Source organism: Meleagris gallopavo, chromosome Z (genome assembly GCF_905368555.1).
Source record: "Meleagris gallopavo chromosome Z, MGAL_WU_HG_1.1, whole genome shotgun sequence".
Lineage (NCBI taxonomy): Eukaryota > Metazoa > Chordata > Aves > Galliformes > Phasianidae > Meleagris > Meleagris gallopavo.
The window spans coordinates 1,905,056-1,924,347 of NC_139435.1; the positions used below are offsets into that span (position 1 = coordinate 1,905,056).

General features: G+C 45.5%; 3 protein-coding genes and 1 long non-coding RNA gene across 4 annotated transcripts; 3 read left to right on the forward strand and 1 right to left on the reverse strand.

Annotated features, from left to right (window-relative positions):
* The first annotated feature begins 983 nt into the window (after positions 1-983).
* On the forward strand, positions 984-4,398 carry LOC146542100 (uncharacterized). The gene is made up of 4 exons (XM_085213822.1): positions 984-1,145; positions 2,050-2,105; positions 2,692-2,788; positions 3,900-4,398. The coding sequence occupies exons 1-4, from the start codon at positions 1,015-1,017 to the stop codon at positions 4,141-4,143; spliced, it is 528 nt and encodes a 175-aa protein (XP_085069948.1). The 5' UTR covers positions 984-1,014; the 3' UTR covers positions 4,144-4,398.
* A 931-nt stretch (positions 4,399-5,329) lies between these two features.
* On the reverse strand, positions 5,330-6,972 carry LOC146542101 (uncharacterized). Its single transcript, XR_014880577.1, has 2 exons — positions 6,729-6,972; positions 5,330-5,638 (listed from the first exon to the last, which is right to left on the reverse strand). It is a non-coding gene; the product is annotated as an uncharacterized LOC146542101 (long non-coding RNA).
* Positions 6,973-7,116: 144 nt separating this feature from the next.
* IER3IP1 (immediate early response 3 interacting protein 1) lies at positions 7,117-8,704 on the forward strand. Its single transcript, XM_019610154.2, has 3 exons — positions 7,117-7,275; positions 8,027-8,128; positions 8,503-8,704. The coding sequence occupies exons 1-3, from the start codon at positions 7,185-7,187 to the stop codon at positions 8,556-8,558; spliced, it is 249 nt and encodes an 82-aa protein (XP_019465699.2). The 5' UTR covers positions 7,117-7,184; the 3' UTR covers positions 8,559-8,704.
* A 1,889-nt stretch (positions 8,705-10,593) lies between these two features.
* HDHD2 (haloacid dehalogenase like hydrolase domain containing 2) lies at positions 10,594-18,910 on the forward strand. Its single transcript, XM_085213091.1, has 7 exons — positions 10,594-10,724; positions 11,783-11,884; positions 12,879-13,087; positions 14,275-14,359; positions 16,691-16,907; positions 17,032-17,095; positions 17,579-18,910. Exons 2-7 carry the CDS (start codon positions 11,784-11,786, stop codon positions 17,680-17,682), a joined length of 780 nt encoding a protein of 259 aa, XP_085069217.1. The 5' UTR covers positions 10,594-10,724; position 11,783; the 3' UTR covers positions 17,683-18,910.
* Positions 18,911-19,292: the final 382 nt, after the last annotated feature.

Here is a 19,292-nt window from a genome sequence, read left to right on the forward strand (position 1 = left end):
TTTGAAAGCCCTGCTTACCTGCCAACCCAAAACACCAGAGTGTACAGATGGAAAAAGGAGTCTCCACCCTACGGCACCCCACCCTGTCTGCTCACAAAGCACAAATGCTTTGAGCAGTGACGAAGGTTGGTTTTTTTTTTTGTTTTTTTTTTTTGGCAAAAAAAACTCAATATAGTTGCCAGCTCAGCTCCAGCAGCAAGGACAGAGAAAAAGCAGGTCCTGATCTGCAGTGATGCCACTTCCCTGGAGAGGAGTGAGAAGAGGCAAGCGCTGCAGAATGAGATTCACAACACCCTGCTCGTGGTACAATGAAGAATAAGCAAATTAAAGCTAAGCTAAGAATAAGCCAACACCAAAATAAAGCACGTTTCAATCTCAGTCCTCTCCAGCAGCCCAGATCTTGGCCGTCATGGAGAAGCAGCTTGACAGCTGCTCAATGAGGGACACGGTTCGTGGGCATGGATGGTTGGGGTGGATCTTGGTGATCTTTGAGATCTTTTGCAGCCTTAATGATTCTAGAAGTCTATGATTCTAACACTGTTCCTTTCAGTGTGAAAGCCAGACTGGTCTGTGTAGCACCAAAAAAACAAAGTCTGGGTTCAGAGCTCTGTGCTCCTGTAGCTGCCCCTTGGCCAGGAGCCTTCTTAGCTGATTGGATTTCAAACCAGGAGGGGACCTCCACCAAACCTGCCGGTATGACCCAAAGGTCCTGGATGTGGCACATTTCTGCAGAGACTTCTGAATGCAAACAGCAGAGGCAGCTTTGTTGCAGCAGGAGAGGGTGCACGTGTGGCTGCTGGAAGGAGCCCAGTGCTTGGAGAAAGCTCTGGAGGCCTGTAGGTGGAGTCCAGCTGCGTCAACCGCTCTGCAAGCAAAGCATTGCTTCACAAGAGGACAGTGAGTAAAGCCTCTCTTTGATCCACCTCCACACTTTATTAACTGCCTGTGAAAGGAGATTATTCCGCCCTAAAAAAAAAAAAAAAAAAAAAACCACCTAAAAAAAAATAAAAAAACATGGAGGAAATAAAACAATCAGCTGAGGCAAATGAAGTGAGCAATTACTCTGGAACCATTCAGACCAGATTGACTTTCACTTCTGGTCATACCAGCTTGATGTCGACGCAAGGATCTCCAGCACCCACAAGGTAACCCAGAAATTTGTTATTTTTCTTCTCAGTCTGCTCTAGATTTAAACGGCCATGGCTTATTTTGTAACATTTTCAAGCTGAAGGGTGGGATGGAGGTGCTTCTTAGGACATCTTTCAACGTGAGTCAGCTTGTATCATGGAAATCTGGAGGAACTCCCTCACAGGAGTTGTTGCAGACAACTCTGATGCAGGTGGCATATGAGATTTCATTCTGAGCATCATTTCAGAGCTGGTACCGTTCCTCATATACAAGTGAGTGACTTTGGTTTATAAGATCTCTCTTTTTTTTTTTTTTTTTTTTTCTATAGGGTAGTATTTTCTTCAGGCACCTGGATTTTCTTCCAGAACTTGTGGCTACACAGATTTTTCACAATAATTCCACTTCAGCTTAAAGCTTTTTGGTGCAAAGAGAATAGAGTTGAAAGTGTAGTAGATAAGTCATTATAAACAAGCTGTTCTGATACCCAAGAGCACACTAGTGGACAGTTTATTAATAATGTATTAATAAAACGAATGTTATAGAATACAGCTTGTGATTGCACATTTTGTTCCTATCCTGAATAAAGGAACTAGAAGGGGGTAAAAGAGTGAATGGAAGCCTTTGCATCACACATGCAAGCTGGAAGTAATGTGCGCTTATTTCTCTTATTGCCTTAAAAGGAACATTCCAGTTTTTGGTGTCAGGTTAAATTCTGTTTGTGGGATTTGTCCCTCAGCTCCTCTATGCTTTAATTCCATGTCTGCAAAACCGTGCTATTGTAATGCTCCTATCTCACAAGGAAGTTGTAAAGATAATTCACATTAGAGATGGTGAAATACCCTGAGGGAACACAGGAATCTAAAACAGATACGCTGATTTTGAACATTAAAATGTGACCTGATTGTTGGCTTGCCTTTTCAGGATGCTTCATGATGCTGAAGAAGGTTTTCACACCACTTCCCTGTCCAAGGAAGAAGGTGCTTTATTTTCCTGTTTGTTTCCACTGGCATTTAAAATCAGCTGTGTTTGTTGGTGAGGTAACAGCACTGAGAGGCCCCAGGCAATAGCAGTGCTGACAAACATTGAGGATTTATCAGAGACAAAATGGTGAGCGGGCTCAAAAGGAATGAATGAATGAGCCGTATTCAGTCTATTTCTGTTGAAGTTTTAGAGAGGGAAGGACAGTGGAAATAAAAAGGGCTGTCACAGCAGAAGAGAGGAGGGAAAAGCTTGGAGATGGGTGCACATGGGGGAATCCAAGCCGCCATGCCCACTGACCATGTCCCTAATTCCCACATCTCCACAGTTCTTGAACACCTCCAGGGACGGTGACTCCCCCACTCCCTGGGCAGCAGTGCCAGTGTATTTTCACTCTTTCTGAGAAGAAACTGTTCCTAATTCCAAACCGGAACCTCTCCAGTGCAACCTCAGGCCATTACACCCTCCACCCACAATTTGCAGCAGGAGAACCTGCTTGCAACCTGTGACAGTTTCCCAGAAGGCTGCATTTCCTAAAGCTGTTCACTGACAAATCTCACCTGTGGTTTCCATCTGCTCTTCAAGGTTCGTCATCCATTATTTATGAAATCATCATGTTGTCTCTCTGTGGAGGTCTGCTGCTGCTCTTTGTGATCAGTGCCATCGTGAGAATTGTCCAGAGGTGAGTGCTGTGGCAGAGGACAGATCTGGGCTCTCCAAAGAAACGTGGGCAGTGATTATAGAATCATTAAAGTTGGAAAAGACCTCTAAAGTAGCCAAGTCTAACCTTAACCCATTTTCATCATGCCCACCAACTACGTCTCCAAATGCAGGCACCCCACATTTGAGTTGGAAGGTTGAGTTGAGTTAAAGTTGCACTCACTACCAATAGAACCTGGAGGATGAAAGGATTAAGAGCAGCCCTGCTGAAAAAGACCTGGGGGTACGGGTGGATGGGAAGATGAGCCAGCAATGTGCCCTTGTAGCCCAGAAAGCCAAACATATCCTGGGCTCCATCCCATCTCTGGAGACTTTCAAGGGGCCAGGCTGGATGATGCTCTGGGCAGCCTGATGGAGCTGTGCTGTCCCTGTGCACTGCAGGGCAGTTGGACTAGAGGGCCCTCAGAGGTCCCTTCCAACTCTAAGCATTCTATGATTCTATCCTATGATTCTAAAGAGGACCTGTAAACTCTTTAGATTCCATTTAAATTGAGATTAATATTCCAGATCTGACAAATACTAAAAAATCCTAAATCCATAAATAACCAGAGGTTAAATGAGATATGTAGACATGAACTATTCTTTAACAATTCTTTAACTATTCTAAGTTCTTCAACTGCTGCCGAGGTTTTACCTATATAGATGTACAGTGACATTTTACTGAGGAAAATGAAGTGACCCCTAATTTCTGACTTCTGACAATACTGCCATTTTTTTCAAGAAGTCACGAGATGAGGAACGTTCCTTGAGATGCTTATTTCCATGTGGAAAAAAATAGAAAATGTGTTTTGGGAAGTCTCCCCAAACAAACATTTTGTTTTGTTGAGCTTCTGTTTGAATGCAGCTATGGCCAAATGGAGGAGGGAGATGGGATCAGAAGAAGTGTTTTGTGCTAAAAGGACAAAAAGATAAGAGGGAAAGGGAAAAGGACACCTCTGTGATTATTCTTATCACCAGCACCACACTGCTGTTAATTATATCTTCTTATAAACTGGATTGGGTTCAAACTACAAATGGCTCTCCATGATAATGTGATACTCAGCGATCAGCTTTGTTCCATTTCTGTCTCGCAGCCACTGCACTCCACATTACTCTTCCAAAGACCTCAGTGCATCCACAGTTGCTCTGGAAAACACTGCAATGACCAACATCTGCTCTGATAAGATTTCAACAGTGAATTTGACTGGCCCGGTGTGTCTGAGTTACATTTCCAGCAGGCCCACTGGAGGTACAGAAGAGACAATTTCCATTTCTGAGCTCCCATTCTTCTCCTCTGCTGTGTCGATCACACCCCCGAATTCACCACTGGAGCAGTGATGGCTCCTCTTGTCAGCTGCTTTATTCTGGAGACAAACATGCACAAAAGGCTCTGGGGTGCACGTTGGCAAGCAATGGGCTGATGTGTCCTACATTTCCTCCACCATGACTTCAGGTTGCCAACCTGTACTACACCAGTATTAGAAAAAAGAGGAAACTGGGGATTTTTTTTTTTTTTGGTAAGGGGAGAAAAAGTATGAATTCACTCACCTTATCTTTGTGCAGTGAATGTATTAGAAGTGTACTATAGATTTACTCTCTTTCCGTTGAATGAGTCATGAGAAAAAAACATGGGGGAATTTCGGGTGATTTTTATTCAGGTAATTAGGGTGATTTCCAAATCCCTCTGATTCACACACAAATTGCAGCCTTCTATCCATGGTTTATAGCAAGCTATATGACTGTGGCTGTGCCAACACTATTGGACGCACTGCGGTCTGCAAGTCACCAGTTCTTTGACGTCTTTTTTAATCTGCCCACCTTTACAGTCTGAAGGAAGATACTATCTATTAATCTTTAAGCTAAGAGCTGCAGCACCGGTGACCTCTGTCTCTGGTGTGACATCAGCTTGCTGAGGAATGAGCTTGTTCTCCCCACTCAAGTACAAGGGTATATGATCTTCCATTTATCTTATCAACTTTTTTGGCCTACCTCCAGCATTGTTTTCCAGAGGAAGCAGGAGGAAAGACCTCTGACCAGTGAGTGTTCCCCCAAAAGAGATTTGGCATCATTCATTTCTTCTTCAATCATCAAAGTGACAATTTGAGCAACTCAACTGAGGTGGAAACCAAACTTTGCTTCGTAGAATTATGGAATCACAGAATCATGAAGGTTGGAAGTCCTTTAAGATCCCCAAGCCCAACCCTAACCATCCCACCATGGCCACTGGCCACATCTCCAACTGCCACATCTCCATGGTTCTCAAACACCTCCAGGGATGGGGACTCCACCACCTCCCTGCACAGCCTGTGCCACTGCATCACCTCTCTTTCAGAGAATAAATTTTTATATCTCTTATGGTTATGGCAAAATTCCCTTTCTTACCTCCAGTGTGGAATTCCAACACATGGAGACCAGGATAATGTGTATGTAAGGAACAAACAACAAACAGCAATTAGAGATTGTTATGCTTAGGGAGCCAAGCACAATAAACTTAGGAAATAGTACCAATAAATGGATGCGTGGGTTCTGAATTTTGTATTTGTTTTACTTTTGTTCTTTGCTCACCAGGAATAAAGCAACACAATCCTGACAACATGCATGCTACAAGCTTTGGTCTCAGTGGAGGAGATGAGGATGGTTTAGCCCCAGGAAATGTGTTCTGTTTGGTGATATTGAACAACAAACCAATGCAAAATGTAAAAGAATGAAAAATAGCAGGGTCTTCTCAATACTTTCCCAGCCTCAGCTGTAATCCTTTGGCATCTGTAGGGTGGTTTTGAACTCTTCCTTATGGTGATGGACTGCACTCTGCAGATGACATCGGAGGAATTTACTGCAATGAAACATAACACCTTAATGAGGAAAAGAACTGCTTTCCTCCTAATGCAGCAGCTTTGTCTGGTTTTCCCTCCACCACGCAGTGTGATGGCTCAGATCTAAGACTCGTGTGGTTGCTGAATTGCCATGATGGATTTTGGAAAGGGGAAAATCATGTCAACTTTATGTAAGCATTACAGCAGCTGCTCTTTGGAAATACATCTTAATGATGGGTAAAAATAATAAGCCATAACTTATATACTTCTTTTAAAAAACTTTTTCTTTCTTTCTTTCTTTCTTTCTTTCTTTCTTTCTTTTTTTTTTTTTTTTTTTCCCCAGCACTGTAATTCTAAACATTAGTTCTTCATTGAGGTCAGCAGCTAGAGATAGACAGGATGCTGTAAGGAGGTAGCCCAGGAAATTCCACTTGATGCTGGTGGCTACCAGACATGCCTGTCAGTGACCTCTCGTATCTGTCACTTATGTTGGAAGGGACATCACAGAGCCCCCACCGTGGGCTGGCTGCCCCCCCAGCTCAGCCTGTCCAGAGCTCATCCTTGGCCTCAGGTACCTCCAGGGATGGGGCACCCACAGTTCTGGGCAGCAGTGCCAGGGCTTCACCGTCCTCTGGGTAAAGAATTTTCCCTTCACATCAGACCTGAACCTGCCCTCCTTAGTTTAAACCCTTGTCTTATCAATATCTGCTCATGTAAACTCAGTCTCTCACCTGTCTGTTAAGCTCCCTTTACGTATTGATGGCTGCTGTGAGGTCTTCCTGGAGCCTTCTCTGGGCTGAACAAACCCAACTCCCTCAGCCTTCCTTAACAGCAGAAGTGCTCCAGCCCTCTGAGCACCTCTGTGGATGCTCTGGACCTGCCCCAGCAGCTTCCACATTTTTGCACTGGGAGCCCAGGCCTGGACACAGTACTAATGCATTAGTAATGATTATTTAGTAGCATAAAACTATATCACAGAATCACAAAATCATACAATCAAGTTGGATGGGACCCACAGGGATCATCACTGAGTCCATCCCCAGATCCCAAACAGCACTGCCCAAATCCAAACCTCATAACTGAGAGCAGTGTCCTGACTGTGAGTCTTACATGGTGATGATGCCAATTGCTGTGCCCTAAGCAAGGCACAGTTCTACTGCTGCCCAGGGAAGGAGCTCACGGTACGTTTGATTGCTGAGAGATAGAACTGGAGTCACGCAATGCTCCATCAGCTGCAATGAGAGATGTGAGCAACAAAAGCAAGTGTTCACGCACAGAGAGCAGCGCATTACAAGGAATTTAAAGCAATTAAAAAAGTCAATTTCCCCCAATTTCTCTCTGCACTCAGGTCTCACCCCTCTTAACCCCCACACCCCACCCCTGACTCCGCCCACTTCCGAAGGCCACGCCCACTCACCTACAGGCCACGCCCATTCTTCAGCGAACAAACTACCCAACCAGGCCCCGCCCACACCCATCAGGCACCGCCCATTCCGTGCAGGCCACGCCCATTCCGCCACCAAGCCCCGCCCTCCCCGCCACGTCCGTGCCCCGCCCCGGCCCGCCATGGCGTTCACGCTGTACGCGCTGCTGCAGGCCGGGCTGCTGGTGGTCAATGCCATCGCCGTGCTGCACGAGGAGCGCTTCCTTCGTCACGGTGAGAAGTCCCTGCCCCCACAGCCTCCCGGCCCCCCGGCCATGCCCGGAGGTGGCTGCCGGGCCCCGGGCCCTCCTGCTCGCGTCCCGCTTAGATACTGGGGGGAGGGGGAGAAACGCGATGCTCTGGGGTTTATGTTCACCCTGCGGTTGGATTTTGTGCTCAGCATCCTTCCTGCCGGCTCTGTGCCTGCCCTCTTCCACTCTCTTTATGCCTTTTCCAATTTACTCCCGCCGTGCCCTCTCTATGTCGGGATGCTGACATGGGGTGAATGCTGTTTTCCTCATTAACAAAAGAAACCCAAAGCGCAGAGCAGGGAAAAGCCACAGAGCAGAATTGCGGACTGCCACCATTCTTTTTAATAGGGCTCCCCATTTCCTGCTTTTGCCCTCGTTTCTCCAAACCAGGCCAAAGCAGGACGAGAAAAAACCCAGCGCTGTCTCCAGAGCTCCTGGTCCTTCCGTCTGGAGCATCCCGCTGTGCATCCCGCAGCTTTGTTTGCCTTCAGATGGGCTCTGTGGGGAGGGCAGGTTGGCCTTCTAGGAAAGGTCCTTCCCCAGAGCTTCTGGGACTCAGGGAGTGCTGAGCACAGCTCTCCGATGCAGTTTGCGTTTGTTGGGCTCCACGATCTGTGTTTGTGTGTCCCTTCCAGCTCATGGCGCTGATATTGCTGATACATTGCATCTGTTGGACGGTTCTGGGGCGGTGGTTGTTCTTTGCTTTTTAACGTGGCTGTTCTTACGGTGTGCAGTTGGCTGGGGAAGCGACCAAGGGATCGGAGGATTCGGAGAGGAACCGGGAATCAAAGCACAGCTGACGAACCTCATTCGATCCGTACGGACCGTGATGAGAGGTGAGATGACGGCGGTCGTTTGGTCTGAGCAGCCACTGCCTGTGAAGTTCTGTTGCTGTGCTTTAAGGACATAACGGCAGCATTTGCCCCTTCCTTTTGACAAACAGCTGCTGTTTCTGTTTGTCATCCTGTGGCAAATATGGTCTTGCTCACCACAAAATAAACTTCTTCTAAATCGTGCTAAAGCCACGCAGAGAGAAAGTGGAGAAACACCAGGCCACGGTCCTGGCTCCTTCCACTGATCCCGACTCTGCGTAGGGAAATGTCTTCAGCAGTCAATGATTTTGCTCCCTGAAGGGTGACACTGTGAAATTGCATCAGTCTGTGATGCGCAGAAGGAAACGGATTCAAACTTCCTCTTGTTTTCTCTGCAGTGCCACTGATAGCCGTGAACTCCGTGACAATTGTGCTCCTCCTCTTGTTCGGCTGAAGATTCCTGTGGCAAAATCTTATGGACATCCAAAGAAGCAAATTGCTAGCCTCATTGCTCTGAGTTTTCCGGGGATACAGCACGGTTTAACTGTCAGTTTGCCGTTCAACTTAAAATAATAAAAGACACTGTTTGTATTTATCCTATTTCCTAATGTTCACTTTCAGTTTCATTAAACAAGGTAATGGGATCCATGCAAAAACGCTGCAAATCTGTTGGATTGTGACGAGGTCTGTTGGTGTCAGTAACATACCGTGATGGCTGTTGGTAGGAGGCAGGTTTGAAATGTCTTGTTACTCAGGGATGAACTTCCTTCGGTTAGCATTTAGAATTTAGAAACAAACTGCTTCCCAGTTTGTTTCTGAATTTAAAAATGACAGTGGTTTTTATTTCAGTTATTGCCATAGTTCTGTTTTAAGGGAATACGAGTTAGGCTCCAAACGTGTTATAAATTATTGAAATACCACAGGAGGTGAAATGAAGATGGGCAAATTTGTGATTTAGCACAAATTAGTAACAAATTTTTCCTGGTCTGACAAAAGCTAGGATTTTTCTTTTCTCAGATCAATGATACTCAATGTGAAACAGGTTGAGAATAGGAGCAATTGCTATGCAAAATCTAAAAAAGCTGTACTCTGGCAACTCTGTGTTTATTTAGCAGATCCTGTTCACGTTTAGCATTTGTTACTGTTCTGTCAAGTACTGTTATTTTTTCTGTGTGTTAAGCCTTTGGGCTCAGCAGTGTGTTGGGAATGGGGAGCTGCTCTGTTTGGAGGTTCTCGGGTAATGTGGGAAGAATACCTTTTCCTTTTCAAATGCAGTTCTTTGCTAAAAACAGCAAATTTGCAGGCTGCTGCTTCTGTCTTCCTTTGTTCACTTAACTGCTTACTGAAAGTGAGAATCCTGCAGTTCTTTCACAGATAAATTAGTGATGACCACAGTAAGGAGGCAGCCTCAGTTAACACTGCTGCATTGGGTCTGGTGTTAGATAGCAGTGCTGAATGACCAGTACTCAAATAAGTTTTTAGAAAAGCTAGACTTTGTGTTTTTTCATCTTTGATCAAGTGTCTGAAGTTGATTTAGCTTATTATTAAACTAGGAAAGGCGAAAGGGAAGCCGGCAGGTTCACTGTTTTAAAGCAGCTAAGTTCGTCATCTCTTCTTCTGGCGTCTTGGCAACTGTAGCATTCACTGTTCTTGTATACAAGGATAATCTGTACAATGTGTAAATGAATTTAATGATCTCCAATTACAGTATTTTGCAGAGTAGAGCATAACCAGGAGAAGAGTCTACGTTGTTGCCTTTTTTTTTTTTTCTTAGCGAAAACTTATAAATAAATTTTGAATTTCTAAGTTAAGCACTCTCTTTCCTAAGTCTTTGTATCCATCTACAGTGGGAGTATCTCAAAGCTCAGCTTTGTCCAGTTCCTGGTAGCAGAGCTGCTGTTCTCAGAACACGTGGCTTTTTTCTTACCCTCAGCACGTGCTCAGAGCAGAGAGCTGCTATGAAGTCGTAGTGTGGTCTCAGAGTGAACCCAACACAATGTCGAGAGGCAGAGGCCTAGCAGCGCCCGGGAGACAGCAGTGGATGCTCCCATCGGTTTGCAGCGCTGCTAGCATATCATGTATTTTATCTGTGCGGACTTAAAGCGGTTCTTAAGTGCTAAAGGCTACGAGCTGCAGCTCTGAAAATGAGGTAAAGAAAGGACCTCGCCCTCCTTCCACCTGCGCTCTCAAGAGGCTGAGGTCTCAGTGCGCGGTTTGCAGACGTGGCTAACTGTTCCAAACAGATGAGCGCAGTGAGAACGAACGGCAGCTCTGCGCGGCGGCGACGCTGAGATAAAACGGGGACTCGAACTGCGCGCATCCCAAATTCGCGTTTCGTTCGGGTTTTCCATCCGCATCCTCTGCCCGTCGCATCTCGTGCGGCGCTGCGCCAAACGGCGAACCATCACCTACGAACTGGCAGGCGGGCGCTCGCACCTCCCGTCACCGCAACCCCCGCGTCCTCACACGTGACGGAGCGGCGTCGCGAACGGGGTCCTCACGGCTCTCTCGGGCTGCCCGTCGCGCCGCCTGCGTGAGCGTGTCGTCGTCCCCGCGCGTACCGGCGCTCTGCGGGGCAGCCCGGCGTTGTGAGGACCCCGCGAGGGCCCCTGAGCGGCAGGTGGGTGCGGCGGGGGGAGGGGTCGGGGTCCCTTGGTTTCATCCCGCTGCTGCGGTTGTTAACGGGGTCCCTTCCAACCCAAGCCATCCTATGGTTGTGTTGAGCCTTTTCAGATGGAATGTTAAATATTCCCAGTCACAGTTCTATTCAGTCTATTCAGTCACACTGTTCTAGCAAGCTCGTGCAATCGTGTGGTTTGTCTCTGAAGCAGCTCAGCAGAAGACGGAAGCCGCTGGGTCGGGTGGTCGTTACCGCCTGGCAGACGGGAGGAAAGCTACTGTGCTGGACGTTTGCTCAGCACGGCTGCAGACAGCTTGCGGAGCAGTCCGCGGGGCTCGCAGCACAGCTGTCACGTCGTATTTTCCAAAGACGGCTTTTCAGACTTGCACGTAGCCTGACTGCTTTCTTCCCCTGCTTCTGTTTCACACCGAATCTCTCGTACCTATTTCTGTAACGCAGAAAAGCTGCTGGACCGCCTCCTCTGCAAGAAGGAATAACCTTCTTTTGGGTGCCAGGAATCCCCAGGCTGGCAGCCTGCAGAATCCCCAGGGGCACACACCTGCGAAGACCCAACTTCGAGGAACAAAATGAACGACATCCGCTTTTTCAGAGTGCTCTGAGCTTTGTCGTCGGAGCTCAGTAGGGCTGTATTCGTTTCTCCTTGAACAGCACCTCTGGTGTGGCTGGGACTCGCTGCGATGTGCTCGCTGAGGCCTTGAACCAGCAATCGCAGACCTAATGGTCCCCTTCCCAACTGCCGTCATTGCGCGGAGAGTTTTTGACGCAGGAAAAGAAAGGCAGTTAACAAACAAATAGCACCTGATTTCCATATATAGAGTCTTTGGGAAAATACCACTCCATCAATTATGCATTTTTTTTAAACGCTGCCTTTTATTTCTCTGTCTGAAGGGGCCCATTTCACAGTACGAGTAATGTTCTGAATAATCCCAGGCTTGGCACCAATGAGGCGCTTAACCGAGCTCCTTATTTTTATTACCCATTGTCTGCTAACCGGTTTTCTGTCATTTCATTTCTTTGCCTTCTCCCTGGGGATGAAGGATGGCAGCTCGGCGTGCGCTGAAAGCTGTCCTGGTGGATCTCAGTGGCACGCTGCACGTCGAAGACTCGGCCGTGCCGGGTGCGCAGGAAGCTCTTAAAAGGCAAGTAGCCTCTTTCTGTTCCCTCTGATAGGTTGTGTCAGGACTGCTTGCACAAAGATCCTTCTTGAAATGGGCCTGAAGATCTTGCCTTCTTCTCAAAAAACGGTGTCTAAAGAAATGATGGCATAGTGAATCAATTTCATCTCGCTTAGATGAAGGCAGAGCAGGCTGTGCAGCCCCAGGGATCTTTTTGTTGTTGTTCTGACACCATTTCTGTGGAGAATTCATCTTGAAAAGGCTGAAGAAAAGCAACAGGAAGTGGTGAATGGGCGGTAGGAAGAATAAGTCAGGAAGAATGGGTAGGGTTGAATTAAACATGGAAAGTTTTTACTGGAGTTTTATTGACTGCTTTAAGCTTTTGCAAAGCTGGACCATCGTTTGGTTGGAAATCTCACAGAGGGACTAGGAAACTACAGTTCTTTCCAGAAATAATTCAGTCATTATTTTTTGAAGATGTAGAATGTAAGGAACTAAAAATGACTGAAGTGTTGGATATCCATTCGCTACTCAGTGGATCTTGTTAATCCATGCCATTGTCCTCCCTAAAGAGATGACAAAATGAAAGTCCTGCAGCTTGCTTGGGAAATAAATGCACAGATTTCCATTTTTAGGGTTAGCGTTCAGTATTGAGGTTAAAGTTTTTAAAAAAATATTAACAAACTTTTTTTTTTTTTTTCTTTTTGCTGGTTCATACTTGTGAAAGGTCAGTCCATTTTTTTTTCTGCGGAATGAACGAGAGAGAAGTGGCAGGTGCAAGCAAGACTTCCAGATTGACCAACTATACAATGATGTACTCCATACAGTCCTGATACCAGCATTTGTTTCTATAGTAACAAATAGAAGAAAGTGATGGTAGGGGAATAATTAAAGGAAATGCCATTGAAATTGTCACCTAAAATTATTTGGCTGTTCAGTAGTATGTGCTAGTAATGTAGGGCAGTCTGTAAACAAAAAGTGTTCTGCAGCAGTTGAGACTTTGCTTTTCATCCGTCAGGCTGCGTGGTGCTCCGGTTACAATTCGCTTCGTGACCAACACCACCAAAGAGTGCAAGAAGGACCTGCTGGAGAGGCTGACCAAACTGGGCTTTGACATTGCAGAACATGAAATCTTCACGTCTCTGACAGCAGCCAGAAATCTCCTGGAGCAGAAGCAAGTGCGGCCACTCCTCTTGGTGGATGAGAAGGCCCTGCCTGATTTCACAGGTGAGGTGGGCAGAGAGCAGCATGGGAGGAGGTGTTGAACCAGTGTCTGTCTTCATGGCTTCCTCCTCTTGACACCCTTCCACAGCTCCAAGTGGCAGTCAGAATCTTCAAGTAGGCAGGAATTCAGATAAAACTTTATACATGTTATTAATTCACAGTGTAGAAAGTAATGTTTATCACTGGTTTGATGGAGATTTATTGCACCTGCCAATATCCAGGGGTAGAAGAATGCAGAGCTGTTCGAACAGGTCCAGAGGAGGGCAGGAGGATTCTCAGAGGGCTTGAGGCAAGATAGGCTGAGGGAGCTGGGCTTGTTCAGCCTAGAGAAGAGAAGGCTGCAGAGAGACCTCATGGAGAACTCTGCAAATACGAAAGCTGTGGAACCTAATAATTTCCACCTGACATCACATCCAGAGAAATACAGTCCCAGCAATGTTTTGTATTCTCAGTAAGGCTTTTTTTCTGGGGGGTGGGTTACAAACAGCTGAAACAGCAGCTGAATTCACTAAAGTTAAATCTTAACATGTCTGCGATCTTTCCATCAATTTTACAGTAGCTGTTGCTAGTTCTCTGTCAAATGACAAAGAATACAGAATACAGTGGCAACACTTTATGCACTGCTTGGATCTGGTATGAGTTGTTCTGTTTCTTTGTTCTGCAGGCATTTTGGCTTACACTCAGTGCTGCTCTTGAAACTTTGAAGTACGCTGGAGAATATTTTGAATTCCTGTTAGTGACTGCTATTGAATTATTCTTAGATAATCTCTCAGTAAAGTTGGTCACAGATGGATGAATGTAATCCATTCTTGGTTAATGGACCAGATGCTTTTGGGTGGTGTCACAAATCCACGTGGCATCTCTGCATGCTGTGCTTTACTGTCTGAGCTCACTGCAGGATGTGTGCAGGAGACAGCTCTGACTATACTCTCCGGAGACCCAGGAGCTTGAGCTGTCACTGTGAAAGTGCAGAGAATATTCCATGTATAGATCCACACCTTTTCAACAAAGGTTTTCTTCCATTCTAAAATACATAAAACCAGTCTACAAGACACATCTGTGTCAGAAAACGCTAAATTTTGCTGCAAAGTGATTAATTTCACTTGTTGCGCTTGCTGACTGTCTATTGCTGAGTATAAACAAAATTTAGCTCATTCAGAATGATCATTAGCGTGTTTTGATTTTTCCAGGGATCGCCACTGATGACCCCAATGCAGTAGTCATAGGACTGGCTCCTGAACACTTTCACTATGAGATGATGAATAAAGCTTTTCGGTAAGTCAGCCACTTCTTGTGGTTGTCTTGTGCTTTTCCTACAGTGGTTCCTTGCTTGTTCCTACAATGCCAGAAGTTATTCCCATATCACTACTACGTAGTGAGGATGATGTTAACTTCTATGGGTTTGCACCCTTAACCATTAACTTCCACTTGAAGAGGCTGGGATGTGAGTCTGTTGCTGCATCTAGCCCTCATTTCCCATTCACAGGGAAGTTGGCAGATGGAATTTCTACTGGCGTCAGCTTTGTTTGGTCTAAAGGAGTTTTAGTGCCTGGCAGCATTCTGCTTTTCTTCAGCCTTGTGTCTGGTCCACATGCCTTGTCCTATACTGCTCAGAATAATTCAGTCAGTCACTGACTGTGAAGAGCCCAGTATGACTGGGCTGGTAGGCAGCTGGGTTGAAATCTATTATGAGGCTGGCTAAATCCAACCTGGCACATGTCCCAAAACAAAATACATAGCGTAAGTCCATTCTCTAGGCACCGTTTGAAATGACTGATACTAAATTTCTTTTCTCATATACATGGGATTTTGATGCCACATTTAAAAGAATTCTCTCAGGTGAGATCCTTCCTGTAAACTGCTGAATGCAAGTGGTTGTAGTGCCATTGCCAAATTAAATCCTTCTGTGTCCTGGAGGCATCCTCCCATTGAACATAGCTGGCTGCTCTCTGATACATGTGCCAACTGTCTTCTGACAGCTTGCTTTGGAATGCATTGATCTAATAGAAATATTTTATGATAATTAAGTGAGGAGCTGACTGAGATCAGAGAAGTTATGGTCATTTCTTAATTACTTCTCTTCCATTTCTCCACTCACTGCAGACAGTCCCATGTTCCATGCCGGTTTTTAACAGTTTGGCCAGCTGGGAGATGCACATGAGAACCCTTTTCATAGAATCATAGAATCACAAGGTTGGAAAAGACCTGTAAGATCATCCAGTCCAACCGTCTTCTCACTACCACTGCTACCACAAGCACTAAGCCGTATCTCGCAGCTCCTCGTCCAGACGCCTCTTGAACACTGCCAGGAACGGCGACTCCATGACCTCTCTGGGCAGGCCAGTGGTCCAGTGCCTGACCACTCTCTGAGAGAAAAAGTTTTCCCTCGTGTCTAACCTAAGCCTCCTCTGGTACAACTTGTGGCCATTTCCCCGGGTCCTGTTCATTGCATGGGAGAAGAGGCCAAACCCCTCGTCACCCCAACCTCCCTTCAGGAAGTTGAAGAGTGCAATGAGGTCTCCCCTGAGCCTCCTCTTCTCCAGACTAAACAATCCCAGCTCCCTCAGCCGCTCCTCATAAGACTTGTGCTCCAGACCCCTCACCAGTTTTGTTGCCCTTCTCTGGACACGCTCCATGGCCTCAGTGTCCTTTTTGTAGTGAGGAGCCCAAAACCGAACACAATACTTGAGGTGCGGCCTCATCAGAGCTGAGTAGAGGGGGATGATCACCTCCCTGCTCCTGCTGGCCACACTATTTCTAATGCAGGCCAGGATGCGTTGGCCCTCTTGGCCACCCGGGCACACTGCTGGCTCATATTCAGCCAAGCATCAGCCAGCACCCCCAGGTCTCTTTCTTCTTCACAATCATCCAGCCACTCATCCCCAAGCCTATAACGCTGCTTGGGGTTGTTGTGGCCAAAGTGCAGGACCCGACACTTGGCCTTGTTGAACCTCATCCCATTCATCTCAGCCCAGCAATCCAGCTTATCTAGATCCCTCTGTAGGGCCTCCCTACCCTCAGGCAGATCGGCACCACCTCCCAACTTCGTGTCATCTGCAAATTAACTGCGGGTAAATTAGATGAGGGTAAATCCCCCCATCTAGGTCGTCAATAAATATATTAAACAAGATAAGCCCCAGTTCTGACCCCTGGGGGACACCACTCATAACGGGTCGCCAGCTGGACTTAACTCCATTAACCACCAATTGTACACAGAACTGTAGGGAATCCAGTGACCAGTTGCTTTCAGCTGTCTTCCACCTGGGATTTTTGCCTATGGAAAGAAGCCCAAATCCACCTCTGTTTCTGAAGCATACTTAACTGGGGAATCCAAAGGAACACAACTGTGCCTAATATCTTTGTGCCTTTTCAATACGGAAATAGAAAATCAGTGCAAAATGATCCACCTCCTTCCTGAGATTCACAGGAACACCCATCTCTGCTGAAATTTTACTTAATTCTCCAAATAAATGCTAGCATACTATGATTCCATGATTCTAAACCATTGAAAGACCTGTTTGGGTCCCCATGAAAGTTACTGGGTGTTTTGTCAGACCTTCAGCTGTAAATATCTTTACTTTTTGCATTTTTCTCTTCATCCTTCAGGTTGATTTTGGATGGTGCTCCTCTTATAGCTATACATAAAGCCAGGTATTTCAAGAAAAAAAATGGCTTGGCTCTGGGACCTGGACCTTTTGTAGCTGGACTGGAATATGCCACAGACATCAAAGCAACAGTGGTGGGAAAGCCAGAGAAAACATTCTTCCTGGAAGCTTTACGAGGGACTAGCTGTGCCCCAGAGGAGGCTGTCATGATTGGTGATGTACGTGGGAACCTTACCACCTGCCTGCTAGTGCAGCGCTCAGCTCCAGTGTACAGAGGGGCTCCCTACCCTTGTTAAGAAACTGTGTCCCTGACCACAACCTAACTGTTCTCTTCCATCACAGGACTGCAGGGATGACGTTGGTGGGGCCCAGAATGCAGGCATGCGTGGGATTTTGGTCAGGACTGGTAAGTACGTGATGAATTGGTCATTTCATGAGGCACTGGTGAGTCCCATCATCTTGTCCTGGGTACTGGCAGCTCACATGCCCAAAGCAAAGCTGTGCACTGAGCCTCTGGAATCTAAAGAACTGTTACTGTAACATCTTTGATTGTCAAAATTAGTCATATCACTGTAACCTCTGCTCATGAAGGACCTTGATGACATTCCATAGTAATTATCTGGCAGTTATGTATGGCAATTCCTTCAGACAGAAGTGGAACCTTGTAGGACTGGAAGGTGTTACCAGCATTACTGATACTGTGATAGATCCATGGGCTAGGGAAGGTCCTTCTCCTTTAGGGAAAAGCTGGGAGATGCTTGTTGCAAGACAGCAGATCAGCATTCCTGTTGTCATGTGTGACTGTTGCTGATCTCAGAAGGCTGCAATTTTTAGAGGAAAAAAAAGATATCCGAAGCAGTAACTGCACTTTTTTGTTCATTTCTTCTAGGTAAATATCGACCAGCAGATGAAAACAAAATCAATCCAGCTCCTTACTTAACCTGTGAGAGTTTCCCAGAGGCAGTAGAACATATCTTAGAGCATCTGCTATGAGAACTTGGATAGTTTGAAGAAACATCTGGTTCACATAATTTACTCTTGCTTCCAAAATTAAGGTCACAGGATCAGTGCATGCTCATCAGAAACCTAGCCGTAAGCTCCTTCCCATCAAGGTGTGAAAGGAAAAGTGGTGGTGCATGGCCCTAGCTTGGTCACAACACAGCTCTTTTCCTGCACTCATTTTTTTGAGGCAGTGATTAGAGACCTCAGATGATTGGCAGGACAGGTAGCACAGGAAGGCTACAGCACAACTGCTTTCCTGAAGGGTTCACGGAACGTGGTAGAAAGTTCTGTTTGTTTTCAGTTTTCATGAAATAGCTGATGGAAAGCCCACTCTGAAAAGTGTTAAGAATAAACTAAACAGGAAAACCTACTGGAAACACTCAAGTAAACTGTAAAGCCTAACAACACCTTAGTCAGTCTGCAGTGACCTCTCTGTTCTAATTTAAAGGCAGAGATAAGAGCCTCTAGAAGTGACTTTTATATTAAAATAGTGCCATTGTTAATAATAACTACTGTTAGCATCTTTATTCTCGTTGGACCAGATCCTGGTTTATGTTTTTCAGATTTTGCATAAAATTAAAAGTGTCAGCAGTGTACAGATGTTTTAATTAGATGCTGTTATTAAAAAGAATGGTACTCAAACAAAAATCTGGTATTAAATGCCCTAGACTTTGAATTTTTAAAGTAAGTTAGACTTCAGCAGGGTCCTATTAACGCTACAATTCCAAAATTTCACTGTTGTTTTTTTTTGTTTCTTTTTAATGTTATGGGAAAAACCCTTTGTGAGCCATGGGGACATATTCAAGTTTTTACACAGTTGGTTAGTAGAGCTGTAAAATGAAATTTAATTCTGTCGTGTGTGTTGCTTCTCCTCTGTGTTAAACACACCAATATTGAACCAACTCTGTAATGATGGGAAATAGCTTTTCTGGTCCATTTGCAAACTGTAATAATCAAAGTCCTTTACCGTTGTTTTATAGTGCTCCTGAGTCTTAAATTACTAGATTGTAATTATACAGTACTGAACTATTAAGCTTATTGAAAATACAGGTTTCTGTTAATGAGCCATGCTCATTCTTTGTTAACAAAAAATCATTGTGATGAATGAATGGGAAGCTTGCCTTAAATGAAAGATAGTCTGGCTGCAGCCAGGTGGTGGGTTACTTACAGTTAGGTTAACCTACAGCTGTGAATAAATTTAAACATCTGCTGTTCTGCAGCACTTCTGAATCTGTGTTGTTTGTTACTGGAGAGCATAAAGGAGGTTTGTGGACTGCAGTCAAAGTCAGGTCAGGGAGATGAGAGATCTCTTAAGTAAAATCCTGGGAAGAAACTTCTCTCATGATTATGCTAGATTATATTGCTTTTTCTACCACAACTCCAAATTGTTTCTAATCCCTTGCCCTTTCCACCTTGGAAATAACCCAAACCAGTAAGTAATACACTAAGGCTTCAATTTCATACGAAAACAACAAACCAACCAAATGTACCAGGCACTGTTAAGCTCAATTTCATTGAAAGCAATCACTTAAGCTTGGTTAAAAAGGCACACAGGTCTCTGCTGGCAGAGCTGTGCTGATTGTGAGGCTTTAGTGAGTTTC